The sequence below is a fragment of the Emys orbicularis genome, chromosome 10 (genome assembly GCF_028017835.1).
Source record: "Emys orbicularis isolate rEmyOrb1 chromosome 10, rEmyOrb1.hap1, whole genome shotgun sequence".
NCBI classification, from domain to species: Eukaryota; Metazoa; Chordata; order Testudines; family Emydidae; genus Emys; species Emys orbicularis.
In genome coordinates this window covers 7128558-7156518 of record NC_088692.1, presented here as the reverse complement: position 1 = coordinate 7156518, position 27961 = coordinate 7128558, and the positions used below count along the sequence as shown (strand labels likewise).

Genomic DNA, 27961 nt, shown 5'->3' with positions numbered 1-27961 from the left:
CCCATCCACATTGCTTAGATTGTGATCCTTTTATGTCAGAGACTGTTTCAGGCCCTGCTCTCAGCTCAGGCCTATAGGTGCTACTGTAATGCAAATAATTAATAGTCATTTTCGTTTTCTCTCTCTGTCTACGTGGGAACACTCAGGAAAATAAATTCACACCTTGTGTTAATTCGGATTAAAGGTGGATTAGTCAAACCATGTTGAACCCATGCATGGAGACTCTCATTCAGAATTAAAGTGGTCTTAATTTGGTTTAGCTTAATTCACAAGAGTGTCCACAAAGGGATTGATTGTGGTTAAATGAATTTGCTTTAAAAATTAATTTGGATTAACTTTCCTGAATGTCCCCATGTAGACAAGTCCTCAGTCTAATATTCTGTGTGTGTGTGTGAGCGAGGGGGTGCAGCTGGTAGAAGAAATGAATCTTTGGGAGGGGGTTGGTGGGCTGGTCCCACATAGGGCCCAGCATGAAAGCCTGGGTGAAGAGGGGAAAGACAGGGCAGCAGGACTGGTATCATCAGTGGAACAAAGTGGAGGGGCAGGGAATGTGGTTAGAGATGCAGACCAGGGCAGAGTTGTGCAGGGTTTGGAAACCAAGGCTGAGAGGTGTGAGCTGGATATGGTAAGTGAGGGGAAGCCCGGGGAGTGATGCAGAGCGGAGCGGCATGGTCTGATCTCAAGACATCTCTCTGCTGAAGCTCCTGCCCAAAGGGGTCGCTCCATAGCGGCTGTACCCCTGAACAGGGCCAGTTCTGTTCTCCTTTATTGGAAAGCCACCTCCATCAGGCAGTTGATTTTTGTCAGTGCCTCCATAGCTACAACTGGAACCCACTGGTTAGTGTGTTATGCACGTCCCAATTTGCAGAGATCTGGCCCTGTGACAGGCCCTAGCTACAAGGGCTGGCTCTTTAGTTCAAGCTGTAGCAGTTCATGCTTTTAGCTCGGGGGGTCTCTGGTTTAATCCCAGTCATGCAGGCCAAGATGGCGGCCGTCACACACCCACGCCCAAAAAGGGATGAGGAGATAGGAACTGCTCCAGGGCCTGGTGTCCCAACCCCTCCACACTCCCTGGCCTTATCGGTGGCTGTACCAGGTGATGCCACCTGGTGGCCTGCTGCAATGAAGGGACTTGTCAGCAAAGGGTTGGGGTCAGACCTCCCCCTTTGCAAAGTCCCTTCTGTAACCTCCGGCTCCACCTGCACAAGCCTCATTGCTCCCTAGGGTTTCCTCTTGCTGATGGGAGAGGGTTGAGCCAGTCCAGTCACTATAGAGCAGTGGGGATCTTGTCCCCAGCCCAGGCAGACGGACAGGCCAGTTGGACCAGTTTGGGAGCAATAGCTTGGCCTGGGGTCCGACCCCGACTCTCTGTCTCGTGAGGCCCCCGAGCTGGCCGGAGAAGTTCTCTGAGTAACGCTGCCCGATCTGCATGTCTTCCTCCCTGAGTGTAGATGCACTCCATCCACAACCTGCCGTCCAGGAGCCCCCGAGAAGAGCCGAAGGAAGATGGCGTGGAGGACATGACCCAGCTGCAGTAAGTGACTGACCGGCATGCTCTGGTTGCTCTAAAAGGAATGCTAATCACCATGGGCTGGCTGGTGTCACTCAGCAGAGCACCATTGTGGGCTAGGGGCCAGGGCACCGGCCTGGGAATCAGGAATCTGGGGTACAGGCCCAGCTCTGCCACTGACCTGCTGTGTGACCTTGGGTGAGTCCCATCATCTCGGTGTCACCTCCGACCCTCCGTCTTAGCTGTTGTCTCACCTTGGTTATGTAGACTAGCACAATGTGCTCCCCAGGCCCTAGCATGGACCGTGCCCACTGCTGTGAACAGCTTCTGCAGATGCCCTCCCCCGACCCACTTTAAGATCTCACCAGCCTCGGCAGTGGATTCCCTTAGTCTGACTCCACCCTCACTTTTCGGAGCGTTGACTGCCTGTGCCTGGGAGGGGTGCCTTTTCTTTGCACGTTGGTGGCACTGAGCTGGCTGGGTTTTCATTTGTGGAGACGGCAGGAGTGGATTTGTTGGCCATCAGCCTCATCCTCTTTCTGAAGGTGCTGTGCACTACGGCCATGGCTTGATCCCTTTTTGTGCTGTGTGTTCCAGGGACCTCCAGGAGGGGGCAGTGCTGCAGAACATCAAGACGAGGTTTGACCGTGAGTTAATCTATGTAAGTTCCTGGCAGCTGAAGTCGCACTCAGAGTTTATTACAGGCCCCGGGGTCTCCTCGGCATTACCAGTGGAGGGTCCTGTCTGACACTGATGTGCAGAGTGTGTGTCTGGTGGGTGGGTCACTCACGGCACAGCGTGTCAGGACGCCTGGGTTCTAGTCTGCTTCACCCCCATCTCGCTGTGTGATTTTTTGAGCAAGTGACTTAACCAATGTATGCCACTCTTTCCCACAGATGGACCTTCCCCCACTTTTGTAAAGTGCTTTGAGATCCTTTGGTAAATGGCATTAGGCATTACTGTCACTCCGCTTGGATGCCTGCCGCTCGTCTTCTGCCGAGCGGTGGCTGAGCGTAAAAACATAAGCAGCATTTCCTCTGTGTGTCTCTTGCTGTTGCAGACCTACATAGGCAGCATCTTAGTGTCCGTGAACCCCTACAAAATGTACAACATCTACGGGACGGAGCAGGTGCTGCAGTATGAAGGAAGGGCGCTGGGAGAGAATCCCCCGTAAGTACGTCCCCCACACGGAGCGCAGTGTGCTGTCTATCTCCTCCTGGCATGTTACAGTCCCCTTCCGGCTGGTGTCCCAGCTGCACAGCCCGGCTGCTCAGGCTCCTTGAGCTCAGATTGTCCTGGCCGGGGACCCGAGCCTGCAGAGCTTTACTCCAGGGAGTAATCCTCTCTCACCCCAGTAGCCCCACTGCAATCCACAACCACTTGGGGCGGTCAGGGTTTGCAGGATCTGGCCCCAGGGTTGGGCAGGATCCTGGGCAGTGCTGAGCAGCTATGGGGAGGTGCTGCAGAGGGCGCTCAGGCCCAAACGGTCTGTCTGATGATGAAGCAGCTGTCATCTCTCTCGAGTGGAGATCCCAGCGCAGGTAACAGATCTTTCCTGCCCGTGGGTAGCAAGCCTGGGGTTCGATCCTGCTGGGTGTCTTCAGACTTCCTTTGTGCCAGTGGGTGACCTAAGGCCAGGGAGCTGGCTCAGCTCAGAGCATCAGAAGCCTTGTCCTGCTGCCAGCCAGGGTGTTGGGCTGGTGGGAACCCCTCCTCTGCAGGGACTGTTTTACCCCTCATGCTCTGTGCGTCTGGCTCTTTTCCAGGCACCTTTTTGCTATTGCAAACGTCGCCTATACCAAAATGATGGATGCCAAACACAACCAGTGTATTATCATCAGGTGAGAGCTTGTGGCCTCGCTGGGGAAAGGGAGCTCCCCTTTCGTTCCAAGAGGTGGCCCCTCTAGCTCCGGGTTGAGCCCGCTCGTGGCAGCTTGCCCAGCCACCGCCCATGCCACACCTGGCCTGCAGGTAGATCTGAGAGGTCCTTCTGCAGGGCTGCGAAGCTGGCATCTTTATCATCATTGTCATGGCAAATCCCAAAGGGATGTCGATGGAGCGCTACCTGGATCGATCTCTGCTGACATCTTTAACCAGCCTGACAGTATTAAAATCAATATAATGGTAAAACCGCCAGGCCAGGTCCAGCCCCTACTGAAGCCAGTCGGAATTTGGTTGATTTCAATGGGAGCAGGGCCGAGCACCACACCCATAGCTTGTGTAGCTGCCGCTCAGTTCGGTAACCTCTCGGGCTGGCTTCAGGTGATTGACTGCACGCTCAGCGACCTTCCTTATGTTCGCGTCTTCTCTTTCTAGTGGCGAAAGTGGTTCAGGCAAAACGGAAGCCACCAAGCTGGTCCTGCGTTACCTGGCAGCGGTCAATCAGAAACGCAACGTGATGCAGCAGGTACAGTGTCCTTTCCAGATGCCACGAGCTATGGTGCCCTGAGAACCGCTGTGCTGCCATGAGCCACCAATGTGTCCGGAGAGCTGGCAGCATGGCGGGAGGTACCGGAGGTGAGTGGCCACCTGGCAGGTGCATTGGACCAAGATGTACTGGCCTGCTCCGCAGCACGGCAGGTGCGTCCCCCTCAGATGTCCCAACCTGGCCGGCAGCTTGGCAGATGTGTCCCCATGGACAGAATCAGCATATTTTGCAACCCAGCAGGTGCAAGCATTCCCTCCAGAGGTACCTGGGACATTCAGCATGAGGCAGTAAAAACTGAAGGCTGTTTGGAGCCTTTTCCCCTGATGGCTTTCAGGGACTTATTCCCTGGAGCCATTCGCAGGCAGTCATTTTTCCTTGGGACCCACTTGCGGTCTCTCGGCTCCCTTCAAATCCCTCCCTCCCTTGCTCTCTGTGGCTAAACTCAGGGGTCTCCAAGCTGTGCCCCTCCTGCTGGAGCAGGGGCCTTCCTCCCCAAATTGCAGCACGCTGCCCAGAAGTTCGTTCTGCCTGGCAAAGAGAGCATCAGACGGACCCCGTGTGAAAGCCAGAGAAGGGTCTGCATTCTAGGAAGCCTCATAAAGCCCTCTGCAGCAGCAGGATGGGCAGATGTTGGTCCCATTCTAGGGAGGTAGGTCCCATTGCTAGGTCCCATTCCCCAGATAATTCCTGGGTAAACGTACAGTTCTTGGCAATAGAGTGTGGCTTATTATCCTCTTCTCACTGCCGGTGTGTTGGTGACCCTGACCTGTTGTTCTTCCTATGCGTCCCTGCTGTACTACCATAGATAGAGGTATGGGGTGTGTGTGTGGGATGCAAAATTTCCACTTACCTATCAGAGTGATGCCAAAGTGGCCTGCTGTGTTATCTCTGCTGAGGCTAAATCCTGCAGCTCAGAACTCCCCTAGGAGTCATTGGGGTTTTTTTTGCCTGCAGCCTTGAGCCCTATGTGTGTGTGCGTGGCTTTGCAGTGATTATCTTTCCTTTCACTCCCCTACTCTCCTTCTCCCCTCCTGCCCTCCTTCAGCCATCATCCAGTGGGGAGTTACAGGTCCCCTGGCACTCAGCAGACAGACTAGAAAACCCTTCTCGCATTAAAACCGACCCTCGCCCCCAGCCTTGTGCGGGAGCTGTTGCAGAGCAGACAATGACTGCTGCATTTGCGGACAGGTCACTGTATTCCACTCCTTAAATAGAAAAGGAACTAAAGGAAGCCAAACCCTGGTCTCTCTTCATTGCTCAGCCAAATGTTTAACTTGGAAGCACCATTTTCCTGAGACTGCATCTGGGGGAGAACGGAGGTTTTGCTGTGTTCGCCAGTTTTCAGGCCCTGAACGCCTGGGATGGCTCGTGTCAGTCACAATTACTGATGGTGAAAAACATTTCCGAGCAGAGCTGGGTCCACCAATGGGCCAGAGGTGCCAATGCCCAAGGCAACATCTTTCTTTAGAAAATGTAATTATTAATTTAAAATTATTACCCTGGCATCTAAGAGCCCCAGTCAAGGACCAGGACCCCATTGTGCCTGGTGCTGTACAAACAACAAAAAGCTTTGTTGGGGAAAAGTCAACATGGTTTTTGTAAAGGGAAATCAGGCCTCACCAATCTACTAGAATTCTTTGAGGGGGCAAACAAGCATGTGGACAAGGGGGATATAGTGTACTTAGATTTTCAGAAAGCAGTCAAAAAAGCAAACAGGATGTTAGGAATTATTTAAAAAGGGATAGAGAATAAGATGGAGAATAGCTTATTGCCCTTATATAAATCCATGGTACGCCCACATCTTGAATACTGCATACAGATGTGGTCTCCTCATCTCAAAAAAGATATACTGGCATTATAAAAAGTTCAGAAAAGGGCAACTAAAATGATTAGGGGTTTGGAACGGGTCCCATATGAGGAGAGATTAAAGAGGCTAGGACTTTTCAGCTTGGAAAAGAGGAGACTAAGGGGGAATATGATAGAGGTATATAAAATCATGAGTGGTGTAGAGAAAGTGAATAAGGAAAAGTTATTTACTAAGAACTAGGGACCACCAAATGAAATTAATGGCAGCAGGTTTAAAACAAATAAAAGGAAATTCTTCTTCACACAGCGCACAGTCAACCTGTGGAACTCCTTGCCTGAGGAGGTTGTGAAGGCTAGGACTATAACAGGGTTTAAAAGAGAACTAGATAAATTCATGGAGGTTAAGTCCATTAATGGCTATTAGCCAGGATGGGTAAGGAATGGTGTCCCTAGCCTCTGTTTGTCAGAGGGTGGAGAAGGATGGCAGGAGAGAGATCACTTGATCATTACCTATTAGGTTCACTCCCTCTGGGGCACCTGGCATTGGCCACTGTCGGTAGACAGGATACTGGGCTGGATGGACCTTTGGTCTGACCCAGTAGGGCCGTTCTTATGTTCTTTGACAAGGTCCCTCACCAAAGGCTCTTAAGCAAAGTAAGGTGTCATGGGATGAGAGGGAAGGTCCTCTCATAGATTGGTAACTGGTTAAAAGATAGGAAACAAAAGGTAGGAATAAACGGTCAGTTTTCAGAGTGGAGAGAGGTAAATAATGGTGTCCCCCAGGGGTCTGTACTGGGACCAGTCCTATTCAACATATTCATAAATTATCTGGAAAAAGGGGTAAACTGTGAGGTGGCAAAATTTGCAGATGATACAAAACTACTCAAGATAGTTAAGTCCCAGGCAGACTGCGAAGAGCTACAAAAGGATCTCACAAAATTGGGTGACTGGGCAACAAAATGGCAGATGAAATTCAATGTTGATAAATGCAAAGTAATGCACATTGGAAAACATAATCCCAACTATACATATACAATGATGGAGTCTAAATTAGCTGTCACCACTCAAGAAAGAGATCTTGGAGTGATTGTGGATAGTTATCTAAAAACATCCACTCAATGTGCACCAGCAGTCAAAAAAGTGAACAGAATGTTAGAAATCATTAAGAAAGGGATAGATAATAAAACAGAAAATATCATATTGCCTCTATATAAATCCATGGTATGTCCACATCTTGAATACTGCATGCAGATGTGGTCGCCCCATCTCAAAAAAGATATATTGGACTTGGAAAAGGTTCAGGGAAGGGCAACAAAAATTATTAGGGGTATGGAACGGCTTCCGTATGAGGAGAGATTAGTAAGGCTGGGACTTTTCAGCTTGGAAAAGAGACGCCTAAGTGGGGATATGATAGAGGTCTAGAAAATCATGACTGGTGTGGAGAAAGGGGGAAAGGAAGTGTTATTAACCCCTTCACATAACACAAGAACTGGACGATCACACAATGAAATTAATAGGCATCCGGTTCAAAAATCAAAAGGAAGTACTTCACACGATGCACATTTGTCAACTGTGGTATTCGTTGCCAGGGGATGCTGTGAAGGCCAAAAGTATAAATGGGTTCAAAAAAGAATTAGATAAACTCATGGAGGATGGTTCCATCAATGGCTATAGCCAAGATGGTCAGAGACACAACCCCATGCTCTGGGTGTCCCTAAACTTCTGACTGCCAGAAGCTGGGACTGGGCGACAGGATCACTCAACAATTGCCCAGTTCTGTTCATTCCCTCTGAAGCACCCGGCACTGGCCACTGTTGGAAGACAGGATACTGGGCTAGTTGGAGCATTGGTCTGACCCAGTGTGGCCCTTCTCATATTCTTATGCAAAGGATGGGGAAGGCTTTTACTTCCTGTCCCCAAGAGGAGCAGGCTGGCGGTGGAGGCACCATTTTTATCCTTGGCCCAGGGCAGCCATGAGGGTTAATCCGATGTGTCTAGCCAGCCTTTCGTTTCTGCATTGTGCCCATCACTGCAGCGTCTTGGCATCCCTGGTTGGACTGTCTCACCCTGACCAGCGCTTGGTGGTTTTTTTTGTCTGGCTGGGGCAGATCCTCGAAGCGACCCCCCTGCTGGAATCCTTCGGAAATGCCAAAACAGTGAGGAACGACAACTCCAGCAGGTTTGGGAAATTTGTGGAAATCTTTCTGGAGGAGTAAGTAATGATGAGCGTATGAGTGTCCCTCTAACACCCCACTCTGTGTGTCTGAAACTGACCCCCAGCCCGAGGGAATTCCGCCCCACGGTCCTGCCTCTGGGCTGCTGACTTGAGGGACCATTAGAATCCCTGGGAGATGTTAGATCCGTGTGCTCCATGGCTGTGATTTAATGGTTCCATTCAAAGCACGGGAACCATTCAGCTCCCCGGGCTGGGCGGTCGGCCAACCCAGCCGCAGGCAACTCTTTGTGGAAAGGTGTCTCCCCAGACAGATTGGATCCTTGTCCCTCTTGCGTGTGGGGAGAGGTTGTTTGATTTTAAGGGCCTGCTTTTAAAAAAACCATGTGTGTGCCACTGCACACCTAATTTGCACTGCCAGTTGTGTGACTGTGAGCACTGCCTAATAGATGTGTAACCGGCCGCATGCACACCCAATTGCTAGAGCTGCATACGCAGTCGCGGTAACCACGTGCACAACTCAGGCCTTCGCTTCAAATATCAGGCCCTAAAAATATTCCTCCTTTTGAGCTCCCCCAGTCCCAACTGACATGGCCTTGTAGCGGGGCTGCCATTCCTCCAGTCTCTGGATACATCTCAGTCTCTCATTCAAATACATGAATGGGAGAGGGGGGTGAAGGGCTTCCATTGGGGCTGGGATATAGGACATGGGAGCACCAGCTCCCCAGCAGAAGGCAGTGGCTTCCTCAGTTCATGGCACACACAGAGAAGCTAGACAAAAATGTAACTGCTCTTGCTGGAAGGTTGCAATGCAACATGACTTTATTTCTTAGAATTCAGAATGATAACACACAGTAACCAAAACCAGAGAGTGACAAAGCAGGCTGCTCCCTAAAACAAAGACGCACAAGTCACCCCACCTTCCTCTTAGGCTGCCTGCCTGCAGATTGCCTCCTGCTCCCAGCCACTTCACAACAGAGCCCTCCAGCATGCAAGCAGGACCAGGAACCGCTTTCCCCCTTTCACCCCCCTTCCCACTCTTAAAGTGATGGCTTGCAATTCCAACACAGTCCTCCATACACCACACTCAGCAGCTCAAATCCTCAACCCTTCTCTTTGGTCCTCTCGCTTAGCCTGGGAATTGGGCAGCTATGGTGGTTTTCTGTCTGCCCATCCATCCACATGGATGTCAGTCACGTTGCTTAATGCACAGCTGGAAGGCACTCAGAGACTGTGGTGATGAGGGCAGTGTAAGAACCTTTGCAGAATAGACTAGAATCCATCTCTCCCCGCTGGGAACAAGGAGGAGGTTCTCTTCCGCATTGGCTTTTAGTGCAGGAGGTTTAATTGTCGCCTGTCTGACACAGTCTGCCAGGCTGCAACAGCCAATCCATTGTCTTTGATGGCTTCACATGGTTGGCCCTTTGTTTACCAGAGGCAGCAGCAGGCAGATGCCATACTGGTGGCTCTCCCTTCGCTCAGCTGTGCTGGGGGTTGCAGCAGGGGCACCTGGCTAGCAGGACACCCCCAGTGCTGAGTTCTGAGGCAGTTTCAGCTCGGATTCAAGGGAAAACAATGGGCAATGACTAGTCCTTGGACCCAGAGGTACTTCAGGGGAGAGATGGGATGAGACACTGGGCTGGCAGTGCCAGCTATGGAGTTGAACAGTACTGGAGTAGGATGTTTCCCACTGAGCAGACAGGCTGGGACCTTGGGCGACATTCACGTTCCTCTGGAGTGATGAGCAGGAGCCATTGGTTGGCATCGGTTGGGCACCTCCCACACAGCCAGTGTCCTGCAGGTGCAGAGGGCTGGGTGTGGATAGAACCTTGGTCCTTCCTTCACTCTCTTGTGTCTGACGAGATGCCTTGCTAAGATTCCCAGCCCCCAGGCGCTAACCTTTGTCTCTCCCAGAGGCTTGATCTGTGGTGCCATAACCTCACAGTACCTTCTTGAGAAATCAAGGATCGTGTTTCAGGTGAGTCCCAGCATTTATTGTGCCACCCCCCACTGCCATCACCATGTCACGATGCTTCCTTAGTCTTGTCCTTCTTGTTTCATAGGCCAAAAACGAAAGGAACTATCACATATTCTATGAGATGCTGGCTGGCCTGCCTGCTCAGCAGAAGCAGCAATTCTGCCTTCAAGATGCAGAAACGTACTATTACCTGAACCAGGTATGGAGCCCACGTCCGCACGTGAGCTCAGCAATCAGGCCCACTTGATTTATCATTTCTATGGTGCAGCACCCGAAAGCCCCAATCAGGATCTGGGACCCATTGTCCAAGGCCCTGTACAAACACACAGGCAGACGCAGCCCCGCCTCAAACAGCTGACAACCTGCAATTCCATTTCTTTCTGGAGCTGTGATAGCACCCATGTCCTTGTGACATTCAGGTTGCTTCGCTCCCCAGATCGGTAAATCCCCAGTCCCAGTAAATTTGCATCCCCTGTTGTGGCTAATTCCTGGGCCTCAGGTTGCATGTTCCCCAGATATGCTTTGATTGGGACCTTCGCAGGGGGGTAACTGCGAGATTCCTGGCAAGAGTGATGCTGAGGATTTCCGGAGGTTGCTCAGCGCCATGGAGATCCTGAACTTCAGCACCGAGGACCAGAACAGCATCTTCCGAATTCTGTCTTCCATCCTCCACCTGGGGAACGTCTACTTTGAAAAATATGAGGTAATCGTCTCCCAGGGGGGAGACGGGAAGGGGACCCAGGGCGCAAAGAGATACTGATAGCAAGGACTTTAGATGCATGCTGCAAACTAGGGCTTTGATCCAATGTCTGTTGGAGCCAATGCAAAGACTCCAGTTTGGCTTCCATGGAATCTGGATCAGACCCTAAGCCCCTCTGCAAGGAGGAAGCTCTCAAAAGAAAATTGAACCCAAGATTTTAGCTTCTCTCCATTTTGTGGAATCTGCAACCAAAAAAAAAATCCCTGGCCCACAGAGGATCCTGGCACCACGGGACATCTGAACTACAACGCCCAGGAAGCCCCACAGCAGCTTTGGCAGACGCAGTTCCACATCAAACCGGCAGACACAAAATGTTTTGATGTTTCCAAATCAACACTTTTCTGAACTTGCTGTTCTGCAAAACAAATTGAGATTTCAACATTTTGGGTCCATCTGGGACAAAAACCAGCATCAGAATATCAGCCTTTCCCATGGCAGGGACGTTCTGATTCTTCCTCTAGTGCTAAACAATAATGTTGACAATGGGCCAGATCCTCCGCTAGTGTAAATCAGCATAGCCCAAGTGAAGTCAGTGCTTCTATGAGCACCAGGTCAATGGAGCTACACTGATCTACTCCAGCTCAGGATCAGGGCCTATATTCATAAACAGAGATGGACAAGGCCTTCAGTATGAGGTCTCCTAGATTGTCCCTGGGTACCAACTGTGCTGGCCCCTGGGAAGTTGCCTGCCAACGGGCTGTTTTTGCATTTCACAGACAGACTGCCAGGAGGTCGCATCGGTGGTGAGTGCAAGAGAGATCCGTGCGGTAGCCGAGCTGCTCCAGATCTCTCCAGAGGGGCTGCAGAAGGCCATCACGTTCAAAGTGACGGTAAGGCCCACGGATTCGAGACGACTGGTTGGACAGATGTGTGATGTGGCTAGAGGGACATCTGGGGAAGGTAGACGGCAGTGAAGAGAGTCTCTGCTCTGAGACCCTGCTTACTTCATCGCCCTGCAGGGGACCGGTGTATTTTCAGTATCTGATCTGTCAGCAGGACACCCTTGCTTTGCTTTTCATGTTTGTGGAACATCCCTGTGGAGTCCTCTGCCCCCCTCATCTCTCTCTCCATTTATACAACATCTAAGTGTGTTTTGGCATCTCCCGCCAATGGACAGTCACCAGACCTTTGTTCCATCCATTTCTGAAGGACTCAAGAGATGCTCCCTGTGGACGACTGTCCCACCCTCTAATAGGCCTCACTGACAGTGAAGCTTTCTCTGAATTTTCCTTCACCCGGCTTCATCTCATCCCTCTTCTCCCGCTCTCCATCTGCCTGGTTCAGAATGGAGCAGTGCATGCTGGGGCTTGTAGTCTCCCGTGGGCCGCATGTCTGCATTAAGAGGTGATGGCAGCCCCACACCGGCTTTAGGGAGGATTTCACCTGTTTGTTTGTTTGGTTTTGCCCTTCTCAACAGGAAACGCTGAGGGAGAAGATTTTCACCCCCCTCACTGTGGAAAGTGCCGTTGATGCCAGGTAAAGGGATTCTTTGTTAGGAGATGCTGAGATCTGTCTCTGGCTTGTCAGCACGCCGCACATGGGGACTGAGGGATTCAGAATGAGGAAAGGCTGTCAGGCAGTGGCAGCTTATCAAAACATGTAATAAACACAGCCAGATGCTATGGACAGGGTGGCAGGCAAGCCCAGCTGTCCTGCTTTAGGTGGGATTCAGCAGACCAATCTACTTTGTACCTGCCCTATCTACTTATACGCCCCCCCCCCTTCCCACAGTATCTGAACACCTCGCAATCTTTACCTGTCAGGTAGGGCATGGCTATAGTTCCCATTTAATAGATGGGGCATGGAGCCACAGAGAGACTAAGTGACTTGCTCGAGGTTGTACAGGGCACCTGTGGCAGAGCAGGGAATCGAATCCAGGTGTCCCAAGTCCAAGCTAGCGCTCTTACCACTAGGTTTTCCTTCCTCTCTATCCGTTGTGTTATCCTTCCTTTCCCTTCCCTGTTGTAAGACATGTCAAATGTCCTACTTCTTCCCATGCTATCCCACCCTGTGGCTAACCAGTGCAAAGGCAGGAAACCTTCCCCCTTGTGACTGACACAAACCCGGAGAACGCTGAGAGCATTTTTTCAATGCGTGTCTCAAAATTGAGGGCATTTTGAGGCTCTTTGTTCTGCCTGGGACCCACACTTGTGTGAGAAATGCCCCAGAGCACAACCTGGTTTTACTTGTGCTATATTTTTTCAGCCTTGCAAAATTGCCCTGGAGATTTATCAGCCCAGGCACACAATTGACGTGCCCTCTTTTTTCTAGGACGATGCAAAAAATGAATCATGTGTTACCCACCCATCAGGTAGGGCCAGATTCTCAGCTGGTGTATATCAGTGTCACTCTCTCGGCTTCAGTGAAGCTGTGGCCATTCACACCCACTGAGGATCTGGCCTGAAGAATTTTACAACGCCGCCAGGTGGAAATAGACATCCTATGGTTTTGGGTCTGGCCATCTGGTTACTTTCCACTATGCACCAACTATTTTGATCATTTTATTGATGCATGTAGCTCAAAATGCTACTGAGGGGCTGGCAGATTTCAGCTGGGTCATGCCCAGGGCAGACTGGGACAGAGGGACTGGGGTGGTGGTGGGAGGGAGCGCTACCAGTCTCCCAAAGCAACTGGGTCTCAATCTGGCAGCCCCTTCCACATGTTCCGCTGTATCCCACCAGCTGTGCTTGTCTCCTCCTTTTCCCAGAGATGCCATTGCCAAGATCCTGTACTCCCTGCTCTTTAGCTGGCTCACGGACAGGATTAACAAGCTGGTCTACCCTAAAAAGGAGGCTCTTTCGATAGCCATTCTGGATATCTATGGGTTCGAGGTGAGCAAGCAGAGGGCTGCATGTGAGATGTTGGCCCATCCCTGATGTTCCTATAGCACAAGGGTAGGCAACCTATGGCACTGGTGCCGAAGGCGGCACGAGAGCTGGTTTTCAGTGGCACTCGCACTGCCCGGGTCCTGGCCACCGGTCCGGGGGGCTCTGCATTTTAATTTAATTTTAAATGAAGCTTCTTAAACGTTTTAAAAACCTTATTTACTTTACATACAACAATCGTTTAGTTCTATATTATAGACTTATAGAAAGAGACCTTCTAAAAACGTTAAAATGTATGACTGGCACGCAAAACCTTAAATGACTCAATGAAGACCCGGCACACCACTTCTGAAAGGTTGCCAACCCCTGCTATAGCATATCAGGAGAATCGTAACGTGGGACTAAGTGTAGCCTTGGTGTGCGTATGGGCATCTCCCGCTGAAGCCAACGCGGGTCAGGCCAGGCCTGAATCCAGCTCCTCATGAGCTCAGCAGATGACACCGAAGGCCCTGGTGGTACAAATGTGTGTTACCAACTTGTACTGGCACCAGTGTGATCTACTGGGAGCCACAGCGTGACTTACTGGGACCGTGGGTCAGAAACAAAAGACATTGTGAATGGAAATGATCAAACCATAAATTAAACTCTCCTGCCCCCAACTCCCCGCTGGGATTCACAGGAATCCCATCCATGACCTGAGATGCGCTAGGGTGACCAGATGTCCCGATTTTATAGGGACAGTCCTGATTTTTGGGTCTTTTTCTTATATAGGCTCCTATTACCCCCGACCCCCGTCCCGATTTTTCACACTTGCTGTCTGGTCACCCTAAGATGCACCCTCCTGCTCTCTGATGCTGCCGCAACCCCCGCAGCCCCCATGGGCTAGCGGCCCCAGGGCGTTTCACTCACCAATTTTCTAATGACACCTGTGGACAGAGTTATCAATGGCCAGGGCTCCCCCTTCCCCTTCCATGGAGCCTGCCCAGCGTTTCCCTGCATGCTTTGCGCTTTGCAGCCGTGCACTCAAAACAGTCCCAACTCAGGGCCAGATCCACAGCTGGTGTAAATCATTGCTGCTCTGTTGGGTCACAGCCGAGGTGTCTTACTGTAAAACGGTGGATCTGTTTAACATGCGTCTGGTTCCATCCTCGTGGGTTTTAATCCAGTACGGGCCTGGGTGACACATGCCTCATTGTCCTGTAAACATGCCAGCAGCATCCGGGAATGGTTTGGAGACTCGGATGGTTTTGCCGCCTGGGGCACGATGCTCACTAAGGTCTAGGCCCAAAGCTGCCACTTCCAGTTTCTTCCCATCCTCAGCAGAGCAAATCCCCCCTGAACGGTTTGTCAGGCCCCAGGCACTGATGTCTCCAGAATCGGGGGTGTTTGTGTGTATTCTGGTCTCGCCACCCCCAGCTCCGCTGATCCTCACCCACCACCCCAGCCTGCCCTGATCGCTAGCTCTGTCTGCTGTCATGCTCCTGAGCCCCTGTTCCCCACGCCAACTCCCCGCGCCCCCCCTGCGAACTTCCTATGCATAAGAACACAGGAGGTGCCAGGCGGGATCAGACCATCTAGGTCAGTATCCTCTACCTACGCAATCCAATTCTTTCCTATGCCAGCCCTGGGCTGTCTCGCTGTATATCATTACCTGCCTGTATATCATGGGGCCTCCTCCGCTGCTCGCCCCTCAAACCCTGACCTGCAGTACCCCTTGCTATTCCAGTCCTGGGCCTCTCCTCGAGAGATGCAGCTGGTTGTGTCCAATGTTGCCATTTTACATGGTCCTTCTCTGGTGAGCACCGATAGGAATTAGGCTGCGGCCCACGCAAATGCATTTGCAGTTTGGAGCAAAGCCAGGATTAAACTTCTAGGTCCAGGGGTGAAAGTCTGCTGTGCTCACTCACTATCCCTTAGCCCTGCTGCGCCCGCTTCCAGGCATGCTTTACATGGGCCTGTATTTTCCACAGGACCTCAGCTTTAACAGCTTCGAGCAGCTATGTATCAATTATGCAAACGAATATCTGCAATTCTTCTTCAACAAGATCGTCTTTAAGGAGGAGCAGGTGAGCTGGGGAAGCTGGTTGGAATCGGGGTAGCGCCTGGCCTCTTGCTTCAGTGCACGCTACCTGCCAAACCTGCAAGTGAGAGAACAGTCCGGTCCCCCTTTATAAAAACCAACCCCTCAGGGAAAGCTACACTGGGTGCAACCATTCCTAGTCCCCAGAGCTTACTTCAAAGCCAGCAGGGCAGTCTCCAGGATTATTTGACACCCCTCATTCTTTGAAGCCCTTTGGTTGATCCCTATGCCCTCTGGATAATGGGGGTTCTTCTGGAAAAGGTTCACCTAGTAAGAACTATGTCAAGGCCAAATAATCGTAATAAAGACCTATGAGCCGGCAGATTAAGCCCGAATCACTGAGGCCTTTTGCTTCCCCATGACCTTGCATACGCTTCCTGCAGGAGGAGTACGTCCGGGAACAGATAGAGTGGAAAGAAATCACCTTCAGCGACAACCAGCCCTGCATCGATCTCATTGCTCAAAAGCCACATGGGATTCTGAGGATCCTGGATGATCAGAGCGCCTTCCCTCAGGTAGTGGCGCTGCAGAGGGCTCAACATTGCCAGCGGCTTATTGGCAAAATGCTGTTCATTTTTAGAAGTGATTATGGCAAGCTAACCAGAGAGGCGAGTGCCGTTAGCTCCTGCAGATGCAGCAGTGATGGGGCTGATCCACCAGTCCCTGGGTTCATTCTGATGCCTTGATCTCTGTAAAGGCAGACAGCCTTATTTATATCCTCTGATCCTTGTGTACCTTAGCTTTAGAGAGGGATCCTGGAGGCATCCTATGGGCACACGAAAGGCATTGGTTCAAATTCAGAGCTGCTGCGTGAGCAGGTGCAATTCCACTGTCCCCCCACCAGGGATGAAGGTGGCCAATAAACTGGAGCAAGGGCAGGATTGGAGCAAAACTGCCTTGAAACAGGAATTCTTTCCTCTCTGTGGGTGCATGTGCGCACACCAGGGCCCCCTACTGGATGGAATCAGAGTTGCACAGCTGTGTGTCACAGACCCTGTGCTGCTGGATGAGATTCTCCCTTAGCTCGCATGGTAGGAGGGCTTGGCTTTCAGGCTATGTCCACACTGATGTAATCTCCATCTCAGGCAGCCATACCTGTGCTAGCTCTGACAGAGCTGGCGTGCTAAAAATAGCAGTGTAGCTGCGGCCGCTTGAGGGGTGGGACAAGTTAACCTTCCTGAGTACAATCCTGTCTGAAACCCTAGGAATGTACTCAGAGCAGCTAGTCTCTCCCATCGCCCATTCAGCTGTGGCTACACTGTTAAGGGCATGTCTACCCAAGAAATGACACGCTAACTCCAGTGTAGACACACCCTTCAAGCAGGAGGGTCTGCAATTCAGCTGCTGTGTTGCTGTGGAGTTGTGAGTGGTCATGGGGACCCCTGTGCAGCATGGAGAGGTTCAGGAAGTTCCAGGTGGCCATAGATTGTCTAGAGTGACTTCCAGCCAGGGATCTCAAATAACTTTTGCAGATGTTAATAAATGACGCCTCCTAAGCCCCCTAGGAAGGAGGGGACACTGAGACATGTAGCAGTGAGGTGACTTGCTTGAGGTCACACAGTGATTCAGTGGCAGACCTGGGAACAGATCCCCAAAACCCGACTGTCTGACTCAGAGTTCTGTGCTCTAGCCATTAGACAGTGCTCCTTCCAGCTTGTTGCCCCAAATCCAGGTGAGTTTTACCTGCTTATAGGTTTCATTCCAAATGTTTTTCCAGCTCTGCCAAGTGCTCCCTGTGATGTAATACCCCTCACCTGTAGGCCAATGCTGAACATGGTGATGATGAGTGCAGGTAGCAGAAGTTCCTTCCTGACACTTCAGGCTATCAGTTTACATGCCCTGAAGCATGAAATTTTTTCCCACCCCAAAGTTAATATGAATGGCTACAAGTGTTACCAATGCTCATATAATCATCCAGCCCTCGATCTGGCTGCCTGCTGATGCAGAGCAGTCCACAGGGGCTGGTTAAACAGTGATAAAGGCTGGCTAGAAACAGTGAGGCTGCATGCTTGTGGCTGTAGCCTGCAGGCAGTCAGGTTGCCTAATTAACCCCGCACCCCTATTCCTACTTCCAGGCCACAGACCATACCTTCCTCCAGAAGTGTCATTACCACCACGGCTCCAATGCATTATACACCAAACCAAAGATGCCTCTCCCAGAGTTCACCATCAAACACTTTGCTGGCAAAGTAACCTACCAGGTGAGTGGCTGGACAATTGGGATTCGGAGTAGGACCGGTGTTCTTTAACTGCCAGTCTGGCTCTCTTTCCCACAGCTGTCCAGCGAGCGCTAGATCCTCAGCTGGTGTAAATCACAACTCCAGTGGCCCTTCATTTCTAGATCTTCCATGTCATACCCGATGGGTTTGAGTAACTGGGGAGGGATCTGTTTATTTTTCCAGGTGCACAAGTTCCTGGATAAAAACTATGATCAAGTTCGCCAGGACGTTCTGGACCTTTTTGTCAACAGCAAAACCAAAGTAAGAGTTCACGCTGGCCTCTCTTTGCTGCCATTGCTGGCGGCGCTGGCTGGGAGAGTGGCAGGGAGGGCGCTAGTGATGGATCTGGGGGTTGCCTGATGGTATGGTACAGCAGGATTGCATTTTCTATAAGAGGCAGTGTGACCTATTAGACAGAGCAGTGGACTGGAGTCAGGAGATCAGGATTCTAGTCCCAGCTCTGTCTCTGGCCTATCAGGAATAGACTTCTCTCTGGACCTCAGTGTCCCCATATGATACTGACCTTTGTAAAGTGCGTCGAGGTCTACGGATGAGAAGAGCTGGGTGTTATTGTTACATGTACTGCCACTGGCGGGACTCCCTTTCCCACTCAGAGCAGTGACTGCAGTGAACGTAATTAGCTCCTCCAGTGTTCACGGGGCTGCCATGTGATTTCCCCCCTTGGAACTCTGTCATGCCTCTGGGCAGTATTTGTTTAGCTTGCTCTCTGCCAATCAATGCAAGTCCTGGCTGCCGAGGCTGAATCATGGAAATCGGAGCTAGAGAAGGCCTGTGATGTCACCTCCTTCTTCCCCGGGGCTTGGGGCAGGATGGGTCTCTATAATAGGTTTCCCAGGAATTTGTCCAGCTGCTGAAGTCCATTCAAGAAGCTTGTGTGGATGTGAGTGGACTTGGAACTAGAGAGGTCTGTGAGTAACCCAGAACACGGATACACCTGCCAACCTATGGGCACTTGTTAATCCACCTGGCAAGTTGGCCAACGTGGTTTGTAAATGTACCACCTTCCCCCAAGACAGTGCTCCTGGGCAGGGTGGATCAAATGTAACAGACGAGGCCACTCTAGGATTTTGAAGAATACTCATATGCAGATGCTAGAGACAAATACTTTAACAACCACTGAACTCCACTCATTCCTGACATACTTGCCCTGTCTCACTCCAGCTAACTTGGCCGATAGCGCTTTGCTCTTCCATAGCGCCTTTGGTCTGAGTATCTCAGACAGATCACGTGACAAAAAACAAATAAGCTTCCCAGCATCCCATGAGGACACAGTAGGGGTGATCCCATCTTGTAGGTGCGGAAACTGAGGCACAGAGCAGGGAGGTGACTTGCCCAGGATCACACAGTAAGTCAGTGACAGGTCTGGGAAAAGAACCCAAGAGTCCTGACTCCCATTCCTGTGCTTTAAGCGTTAAACCCTCTGAGGATACACTGTGGACATAACGAACAATAATAACCCCTAGCTCTTATCATCAAAGAGCTTCACAGAGGAAGTCAGTATCATTATGCCCATTGTACAGATGGGGAAACTGAGGCACGGAGTGGGGCAGTGACTTGCCTAGGGTCACCCAGCAGGCCAGTGGCAGAGCTGGGAATCAATCCAGGCCTCCTGAGTCCCAGTCCAGTGCTCTATCCACTAGGCAACACCACAGAAAACATCTCAACAGAGCCCTATTCCATCCTGCTTTTTAACCACGCCCCTCCCTTCCAAGGTGGTGGCCAACCTCTTCTTCAGCCATGCCCAGTTGGTGGCCCAGCAGAGGACCATGATGGGGAAGAACAGCACAGTCACCCGGCGGTATAAAGCACCGACGGTGGCAGCTAAGTTCCAGCAGTCACTCCTGGACTTGGTGGAGAAGATGGAGAGGTGAGTGAGCAGGGAGCTTAAAGAAACGGATTCAGAAATTGCCTATTCGGGGGGGGGGGGAGGGAAACGGGCTGGGGGGAAAGATCCGGCAGCTCCTCATCGTTCCACATTCCGGAGTGGGGTATAGACCTGCCCAAAGAGTCGCCCCACAGAGTCCTGGTCTGGAACACGGAGGGAAGGGATCTTTCCAGGACATTGTAACCACATAGTTGCAATACACTGGTCTGCAGAACCAGAAGCTAGGACTCTCATGGGGCCTAGGGGAGTTAGGTGCCTTGGAAAATCCCTGCCGGCGTGGCTGACGTGCCCAGAATGATCTGTGGGGAAGACAGCTGGTCAGCTACTCGGCTTGCTTTCACGGTCGCCGTGTGCAGCAGAGACCTCGCAGCCCTTCCCGGGAAGCCCTATGGCCTCCAAGCTCATGGGTTCCTTTGTCTCAGCTCCCCCAGTGGATAAACGTGTCTCTCTCTCCGATTCAGGTGCAACCCGTTCTTCGTCCGCTGCCTCAAACCCAACAACAAGAAGGTAAGAACGCGCCACGCGGCTGGGGTGGTGGTGGTGGGGGCCGGATGCAGGGTTAGCAGTGCCAAGGGCACGTCTCATTGACATAACCCCGGAGAGGGAGTTCCCCCTTCCCTCCCTGTTTCTATTAGTCCTGGGCACGATGGAAATGGTGGGCTGGGGAACGGGCTGTATGGAGAGGGGGTAGGTGTCCCTAGAGGTCTGCTGAGCAATGGCAGTGCCCTCTGACGTCAGCTGGAGAGGTGGGTGCTCAGCGGCACCTCTGAACATCACGGCCTAGCAAGGCATCCACAAAGGGAGCCCACTTTTAAAAACGGGGGCCAAAGTGACATGCCCAAGGCCACCCTGTGAGCCGGTGGCGGGGTCCGGGAATGGAAGCTGCAGTTCCTGACTCTCAGCCCTGGGCTTTACCCACTAGATCCTGCTTCTTCTTAGCACAGGGAGTAAGGCATGGGTGTCCCGTATGGGCATTGCGATAAGTGCGCCCAACCCTGGCTGGGGTCACAGTGGGAGGGGTGCTGTAAAGGGAGGGGGCTGCTGGTAGCCCAGTGCCTTTCAGTTCTGTGCCACGCGGCCTGTAGTGCATTGGGCAGCTCCAGTGACACTGTTCCCCAGCCTGGATCCTATCGCTCCAAAGGCCGTTTGGTGAGATGTCTGGCCTGCAGCTGTCTCATTGAACGCAGGGAGACAATGCACCGAGACTGGACCTCACCCATTGTCTGGCTCGTTTGCTCTCGAGCAAACACACTTCCTGCTCTTTACCCACTCCCTTTCCCGGTTACCCTCCCAGCTTCCTTTGAGAGAAGAGCCAGCTGCTGGGCCAGAAAGCCGATAACGCGCTGCATTGAGGTGTGTCTCTGGCCTCATGCAATGTGTGTCCAACTGTCCTCCGCTGGGTGGAATCTCAGGCCTGCTTAAGTGTGTGTGATCACATCGCCCTCTAGAGGCTGGAATTGTGAGAGCCTATAAGCCTTAATATCACCCCACAGACTGCGCATTTGGCCGCTTAAGACACATCCGGCTGGGGTGGCACCAACCACTTTGTTCCTGGAATAGCATTTGTCACAGCCGAGCAGATATAAGCTCTTTGCAAACGTGCTGCTTGACACTTTGTCACAAAGAGTGAGGCGAAAGAGCCCTGTCCAGAGAGGAGAATCCCCTTGGAGATCCGGCTTTAGTTGCTGGTAGCAGGAGGTTTGCAAGCAGATGAATTGCACAAAAGCATTTCAATAACATCAGGAATGCGATGCTCTAGCCATGCTGTCTCGTATGCAAGAGCTTCCTCCTCCTCACTGCCTTCTTCTCCCCCAGACCTCTCCCCAACCAGTGACACTCCCTGCACCTAGACTCCGACTCAGCAAAGCTCTTAAGTAAATGTGTAGCTTTAGGTCCCGCTGAAGTCAGTGGCCTGGAGTTGAGCGTGTGTTTGAGTGCTTTGCTGACTCGAAGCTCCGAGGATGCTGCATTGTCCCCACACAGCCACCAGCCCTGTCTTCCTCGCTCCTGCTTCACTCACGAGTTGTCTGGTCCCCACTGCCCGATCCCCCTTTGGCTCGAACAGGCGATTAAAGCCAGACTGTAACGACCCCCCGCCGCCTTTCCCCTTGCTTAGGAGCCAGCTGTCTTCGAGGCGGACATTGTCAGCAGCCAGCTCCGGTACTCTGGAATCCTCGAGACCATCCGCATCCGCAAAGAGGGCTTCCCGGTTCGCATCCCCTTCCAGATCTTCATCGACAGGTGCTGCTGCCTGGAGTTGCAGATTCCAGACTGAGAAGCTTTGGGATGGGGGTGGGAAGGGGCATTTCCCAAGAGTGAGCTCGAGCAGATGGAGTGGTGGGAAGGGAGGGCAAGGTAGATTCCACACAGGGGGAACGCACTGTAGGGAGCAATCCAGTTCCCCCCCCTCCCCCCCCGCAGACGGCTCCTAACAGGTCTCCTCCCTCTCTAATTTAAATGAGTACCGGGGAGCATGTCTCCCGGATTTCTGTTTTGGGCCCTGTTCTTGGCTCTGATGTGGGTGGAATTACTCAAGAGGGTTTGACTTGACTTGAGTCTCTGGATCTCATGCATTAACTGTGCTCCCGGGGCTCTCTAGGTACAGGTGCCTCATAGATATCCGGCCTGGCATCACCCCAGATGGTGTGAGCTGCGTGGAGGTGCTGAAGAAGCTGTGTGCTGTGAGTCCCACCATGTACTGCATTGGAGTCAGCAAGGTACGGCTGTTGCTTTTCCCTTTGACCATGGCCAAGAATGTCTGAGTAGCCTGGATAGGGGAAGGGAAATCAAGGGCAGGATGCTGTATGGATTCTGCCCATGGTGAGGGCTTATGGCTGGCTGGGAATGGGATGATGTCTCAGCCTGGGGGAACCCTGCACCATTTTGTATCCTGTGGGCCACAGGGTCTGTTTGCAGGGACTGGCAGGGGAAGCTACCTCTGGAGGTTCCCCTGCATGAACCAGCCACTCCAGGGAAGGGCCGGGGCGGCCGGGCGACATTTGTCAAGGTTGTGGACTGTTAGGGTCAACGCCTGCAAACAGAGCAAAATCCCAAACCGTAATGACGGGCCTGAGGTCACATTTTCAGTTGTGCCCACGCAGTGGGCACGTGCAGCCATGCCCACGGAACGGCGTGCCCTGCTTGCACGTGGCACTGCACTTGTGAATCAAGTAACTGCACTCACCAGTGGCCCCTGGTGTGCAGAGTGGGTTCTCCGCATGAACGCTTACCTGCTTGCATGTGCAGTCCCGGCAACGCCGTGCACACCATTGCACATGCACTTTTAGCACGTGCACGATATGGAAATTAAAGCCTAACCCTAACGATATTTCCTGGGGCTGCCCTGTCTGTCTGTCTGCGTCCATCTGTTGTCTTGTGTCTTCGGCTTAGATTGGAAGCTCTTCGGGGCAGGGGCTGTGTGTGGTTCTGTGTTGATACAGTGGGGTCTTGGTCTCTGACTGGAGCTCCTACATGCTACTGCCATACAAATAATAATAATACTCATTATAATAATAATCCAGCCCAGACTGTGCAACACTCGTTTGTAGGAATCTCATCAGTTCTTGCCTGCCAGAGGCCTCCTGGAAGAAGGGTGCTAAACCACGCCAGAAGTCAGTATCGCCAACCCCAGAAGTTCAAAAAGCATGAGTCAGACCCCCCAACTATCATGTGATTGGCCCCAATATTATGAGATTTAAAAAAAAAAATTATATTATGTTTTTGATTTGGCTTTGATTTTTGAATTCCCGATGTGTTTGGGGCAGTTACAATGTGTGATCTCCCCCTCCCCGCCCATGGTGTGTGTGGGGGAGTTACTGTGTGTGATCTCCCCCTACTCCCCACCCCCAGGTGCTGGTGGGTCAGTTACAATGTGTGATCTCCCCCTACCCCCTCCAGGGTGCATGTGGGTAGTTACAGTGTGTGATCTTCTCCTCCCCCCCCCAAGGTGTGTGTGGGGCAGTTACAATGTGTGATTGGCCCCTGCCCCCTCCCCGGGGTGCGTGTGGGGCAGTTACAGTGTGTGATATCCCCCTGCTCCCCCCCCCCGGGGTATATGGGACAATTAGTGTAGACAGTAAGGTAGTTCTGGCTCTGCTGCAGAAGCTCTTGCTGTTGCTTGATGGTGCAGAGCTTCCAGCTTCTCCCCAACCCCAAATTCTAATGAATGAATTCTCTGTTCCTCCCCCAGCCCCACATCAGCTCTGCCCCCACAACCCGCAGCCTCACTTGCAAGTGCAGGGACTCCTCACCGCCCCACTTCTCAGCCTTGGTGTAGCAAGGATCGAGAGGGACGGGGGGGGGGGGGAAAGAGCAGGGAGCAAACTGACCCAGTGCTCACAGGAGGGAGGGGCAGGAGGAAACAAAAAGAACCCAGCAGCTCAGCCCTACCCAAAAAACTCCTCTTGGTTCATGGGCCAGAGCAATGGGGGAGTTCTGCCTGCATCTGCGGGAGCTGCGATTGGCTGCCCTTCCCCAGGAGGCGGGGCAGTGGGGAAGGCAGCCAATCAGGGGATGTGTGCCCCCCCAGGCAGGGCTGAAATTGGCAAGAGAGCGGGAGCATCTCGTGTCATCGCCGGACATGCTCCAATCCCGGCTGAAATCCTTGCGTGGAAACGGCGTGAGCTGACGGCACCGCGAATGAGCTGTCATTGCTGGCGTTCGTTATTCCTTGTCCTTTGGAAGCACCCAGAGGGCTCAGTCGGGCTCAGAGCCCCATTGTGCTGTGAGCTGAACAAAGCAGCGGGCTCCCCCCTCCCCAGATCATTCAGGCGTTACACAGACCAAATCTGCTGCCGTCTCCAGCGCTGGGCGGGGGGGTTATTGTCTCTGCTGCCCCCAGGGTGGTCCTGGAATCCCCAAACATTCCCCTGTTTCAGGTGGGTTTCCTGTGGGAGTTATTTGCTATGGCTGAGCCCAGAGACCGCAGACTTTGTGTTGTGTGCAGTGCTTTTTTTAGAGTGTCTGCATATCTCTGGGGATTCAGTCCCTGGGTCTTTGTCCCCGTGTCTTATAGCACTGCCCAAAGCATGATCTAGTCCCCTAGAAACACCCCGCCTGCCGGGCCCAGTGGTTTATCCCCGGCTGGTGCTAGGGCCCGTAGCATTGGTGTGTGATGCTCTGTCGGCTCTGATCCCGATGGGGAAATTCAGACGTGCCCTTTGCTGTAGTGTCCACGGCCTCTTTGATAGCCAGACATGTTGGGAGTTGGAAACAGACGTTGTCATAGCAAGGGTGATTACAGCTGGCATTAAAGGGACACCGACTGGCAGCGGGCACTGCTGGCACCCTGCATGGTAACTGTACTCTTGGCCTGATACAGCCCTGAAAATCCTGCTGCCAAACTGGCCTCCTGGTGCCCTGATTACACGAGGTGGGGGTCAGAACTTGGGCCCCCAGGCTGCTGAGGAAGCAGTGCACACTCGCCTGGGGGATGCACCCTCTCTCCCATAGCCGGGCCACGTCAAGGAGCAGCGCTAAGGGGCTGAATGGTCAGCTCTCCTCGCCCACAGGGAGGGTCACTGGCGGGCAAAGCTTTCGAAGGCGAGAGGAGTCCTTGGTGTGCCAAGGAGAGCCCTAGCTGGGTGACCTCAGCTAAGCGCAGCCAGGGAGCTGGGCTTGCTGGGCTTGCTGGGCTCATGGGTGAGGGGTCCACTAGGCCACATTCTCCTCCCGCACCGGCTCCGCTCACGACCTGCCGCGGGATGGAAACTGACGAGGGCCCCCCTGGCTCGTACACCTGCGTCTTCGGATGCCCTGGGCCACCACTGTGGTGCCCGACCGTACAGCCATGTGTCCCTGTGTTATCAACCCCTTGGCGTCCAGACTCGGTTGTCTTGCTATGCAGCCCCTCCGCAGAGTGGGATAACGAGATGTCCTGTGGCCATCTGCATGCAGCTCACGCGGGGCAGAGGGTTAAGCCAAACCCTTCCCAACCCTACTTTGCTAGTTCTCATAGAGCCTGCCCCAGACCCCACTGAAATCAACAAGAGTCTTTCCATTCCCTCCCACAAGCTTTGGGCCAGGCCCCTGGCGCTAGGAGCAGAGTTCCCCTGGAGGTCAGTGGGAGCTGCTGGGGCAGGAGCAGGATCAGCCCCAGCCTGGCTGGTGTCCTTTGGGTAGGTGGGTGAGCTGGTTAGAAGCTGCCTCCCGCAGGGGTGGGCGCTGATACCTTTTCTCTCTCTCCCTGCTGCCAGCTGTTCGTGAAGGAGCACCTGTACCAGCTGCTGGAGAGCAAGCGGGACCGTGCCCTGCACCGGGCAGCGCTCACCCTGCAGCACTACGCCCGTGCCTTCTTCATCAAGAAACGCTTCCGCTCGCTGCGCCGCAAGATCATCCTCCTCCAAAGCCAGTCCCGGGGCTACCTGGCCAGGTGCTGGGGGGCGGGGCACTGCCGGGGTGCCGCTCTGCCCTGCCGTGCAGGGGCCCAACCAGTCGCTCACTCTCCTGCTTGGGAAGGGCTGTGGGGACGAGCTACTGGGGGACAAGGCTGGGCCAAAGCCCACACCAAGGTCCCAAGCCCTTCGGGGCGCCCCTGGGCTGAGTTTCAAGTGGCCCTACGCTGAGCTTTGGGATCAGGCGGGATCCAGGCAAAGCCAAATCGTTTCAATGGGCAGAGCATAGACTATTGGGGGCACGTTCCAAAACAAAACACGGGGGGGGGAGAGAATCTGCCCCCATTCCCCCAGTGTCAGGGCCTACGAAGCAGGCATGACCTTTCACCCCACGGCAACCCCCACCCCCCGAGGACCTGATCCAAAGGCCATTGGCAAGACTCCCATCAACATCAGTGGGGTTTGGCTCGGGCCCTCAGCCTACATGTTACATGTATGTAGAATCCTCCGGGTAGAGTCCAAACCAGCGGGGCACCTGCAAGCGAGCCAGGCTGCCGACTGTAATTAGAGGATGGGCTGAAAATCTCTGTTCTCTCCCTAACCATTCCAGCCAGAAGTTGGGGAGGGGAGGATGGGGAGCTGAACTGGGAGCATCCGGCAGCAGACGGGGGACAGGCTGATTCGGTGCCATGGGAGCACTCCGGTGTCACATACTTATGGCCAGTGCTGGTCAGGCAGAGCCCAGAGTCCCTTCCCTGTGCCTGACTTCCCACCTTCCCGAAGCTGAGCTATTTGTTCCTGCTGCTTGGGCAGTGCCAGGGGTCTTCCCCCTGGGCTGGGATCCGTGTACGGGGCCCGGCGTAGAGTCTTCCACTTCCCCCACTAACCACGGGGTTGCTGTCCCCTGCAGGCAGAGGTACAAGCAGCTGAGGAAGAGTCTGATCAAGTTCAGGTCCCTGGTGCACATGTACGTGAATCGCAGGAGGTACCTCAAGGTGAGAGCAAGCGGCTGGCGCGGTGGAATGGCAGGGGAGGGGATGGGAGGGAAGGGGGTCATGCAATGTGCCATGGGCCTGTATTGCAGGGAGCTCCGTTGGTCAGGACTAAGGGGCAACAGCAGAACTGTGGGGGGCTCGGGTGGAATAGCAGGTCAGGATTGAGGGGCACTGGCAGAAGCTTGCACTGTCTGTACTTGTCTCTAGCTTGTTCTGTAGCACCAAATTCACCCAGAAAATCCAGAGTGTATTTAGTGTAGGGGTGTCGTTACCAGTCGCCCAGGCAGAAGTAAGGACATAAGAACGGCCAGGCTGGGTCAGACCAATGGTCCGTCTAGCCCAGGATCCTGTCTTCCGATGGTGGCCGGCACCAGATGCCCCAGAGGGAGTGAAGAGAACAGGGCAATTTATCGAATGATCCATCCCCTGTCGTGTCCTGGCTCCTGCGCTGTGTGGCGATGGTGCAGTCAAACGGTCTGGATGCTATGGGCCTGTGCCACTCGGGGCTGGTGTTAGTGACAGCCGCTTTGCACAGGGCCAGCGATGCTGTGTCATTGTGCACAGCGGGTGTGACTCTGACCAGACATGTGGGAGACACCGACATTGACGGAATTCACCCAAACCTGACTGGAGTCTTTGAAAGTGTGTCTGCTCCCTGCCCCGCCAACACAGGGGCATGGACTGGCTGTCCCATGGGCCAGGAACTAGTCTGCCTAAGAGGAGTGAGATCCCGATGCTGGCACGTGCCCAGAAGCCCCTGGAGAGATGTGAGATTGCAGAGGGAATGGCGTTCAGATCTTGGACTCCGGGAGCCCAGTCCCGTGGCCAGGGCAGGATCCTGTGGGCCCGAGCCAGCTACTGGAACTCAGAGCATTATGTATGCTCCTGGTCCGCTGTCAGGGGCGTCTGATCTTCTTACCCGTGGTGCTGGCTGGGGTGTGTGTTCCCC

At 53.1% G+C, this 27961-nt stretch overlaps 1 protein-coding gene across 1 annotated transcript in view; it reads left to right on the top strand.

Annotated features, from left to right (window-relative positions):
- Positions 1–27961, top strand: part of MYO15A (myosin XVA) — an 85116-nt gene that overhangs the window by 6661 nt on the left and 50494 nt on the right. The window contains exons 4-26 of the mRNA XM_065411968.1: positions 1452–1534; positions 2108–2171; positions 2571–2680; positions 3277–3351; positions 3827–3917; positions 4744–4749; positions 7853–7956; positions 9832–9895; positions 9981–10094; positions 10437–10598; positions 11372–11485; positions 12073–12131; positions 13363–13486; positions 15451–15546; positions 15944–16075; positions 17636–17761; positions 17963–18040; positions 19513–19667; positions 20147–20192; positions 21802–21926; positions 22285–22402; positions 25880–26055; positions 26928–27069. Of these exons, the coding sequence (XP_065268040.1) occupies positions 1452–1534; positions 2108–2171; positions 2571–2680; positions 3277–3351; positions 3827–3917; positions 4744–4749; positions 7853–7956; positions 9832–9895; positions 9981–10094; positions 10437–10598; positions 11372–11485; positions 12073–12131; positions 13363–13486; positions 15451–15546; positions 15944–16075; positions 17636–17761; positions 17963–18040; positions 19513–19667; positions 20147–20192; positions 21802–21926; positions 22285–22402; positions 25880–26055; positions 26928–27069 (2364 nt within the window). The remainder of the gene's footprint in view (positions 1–1451; positions 1535–2107; positions 2172–2570; positions 2681–3276; positions 3352–3826; positions 3918–4743; positions 4750–7852; positions 7957–9831; positions 9896–9980; positions 10095–10436; positions 10599–11371; positions 11486–12072; positions 12132–13362; positions 13487–15450; positions 15547–15943; positions 16076–17635; positions 17762–17962; positions 18041–19512; positions 19668–20146; positions 20193–21801; positions 21927–22284; positions 22403–25879; positions 26056–26927; positions 27070–27961) is intronic.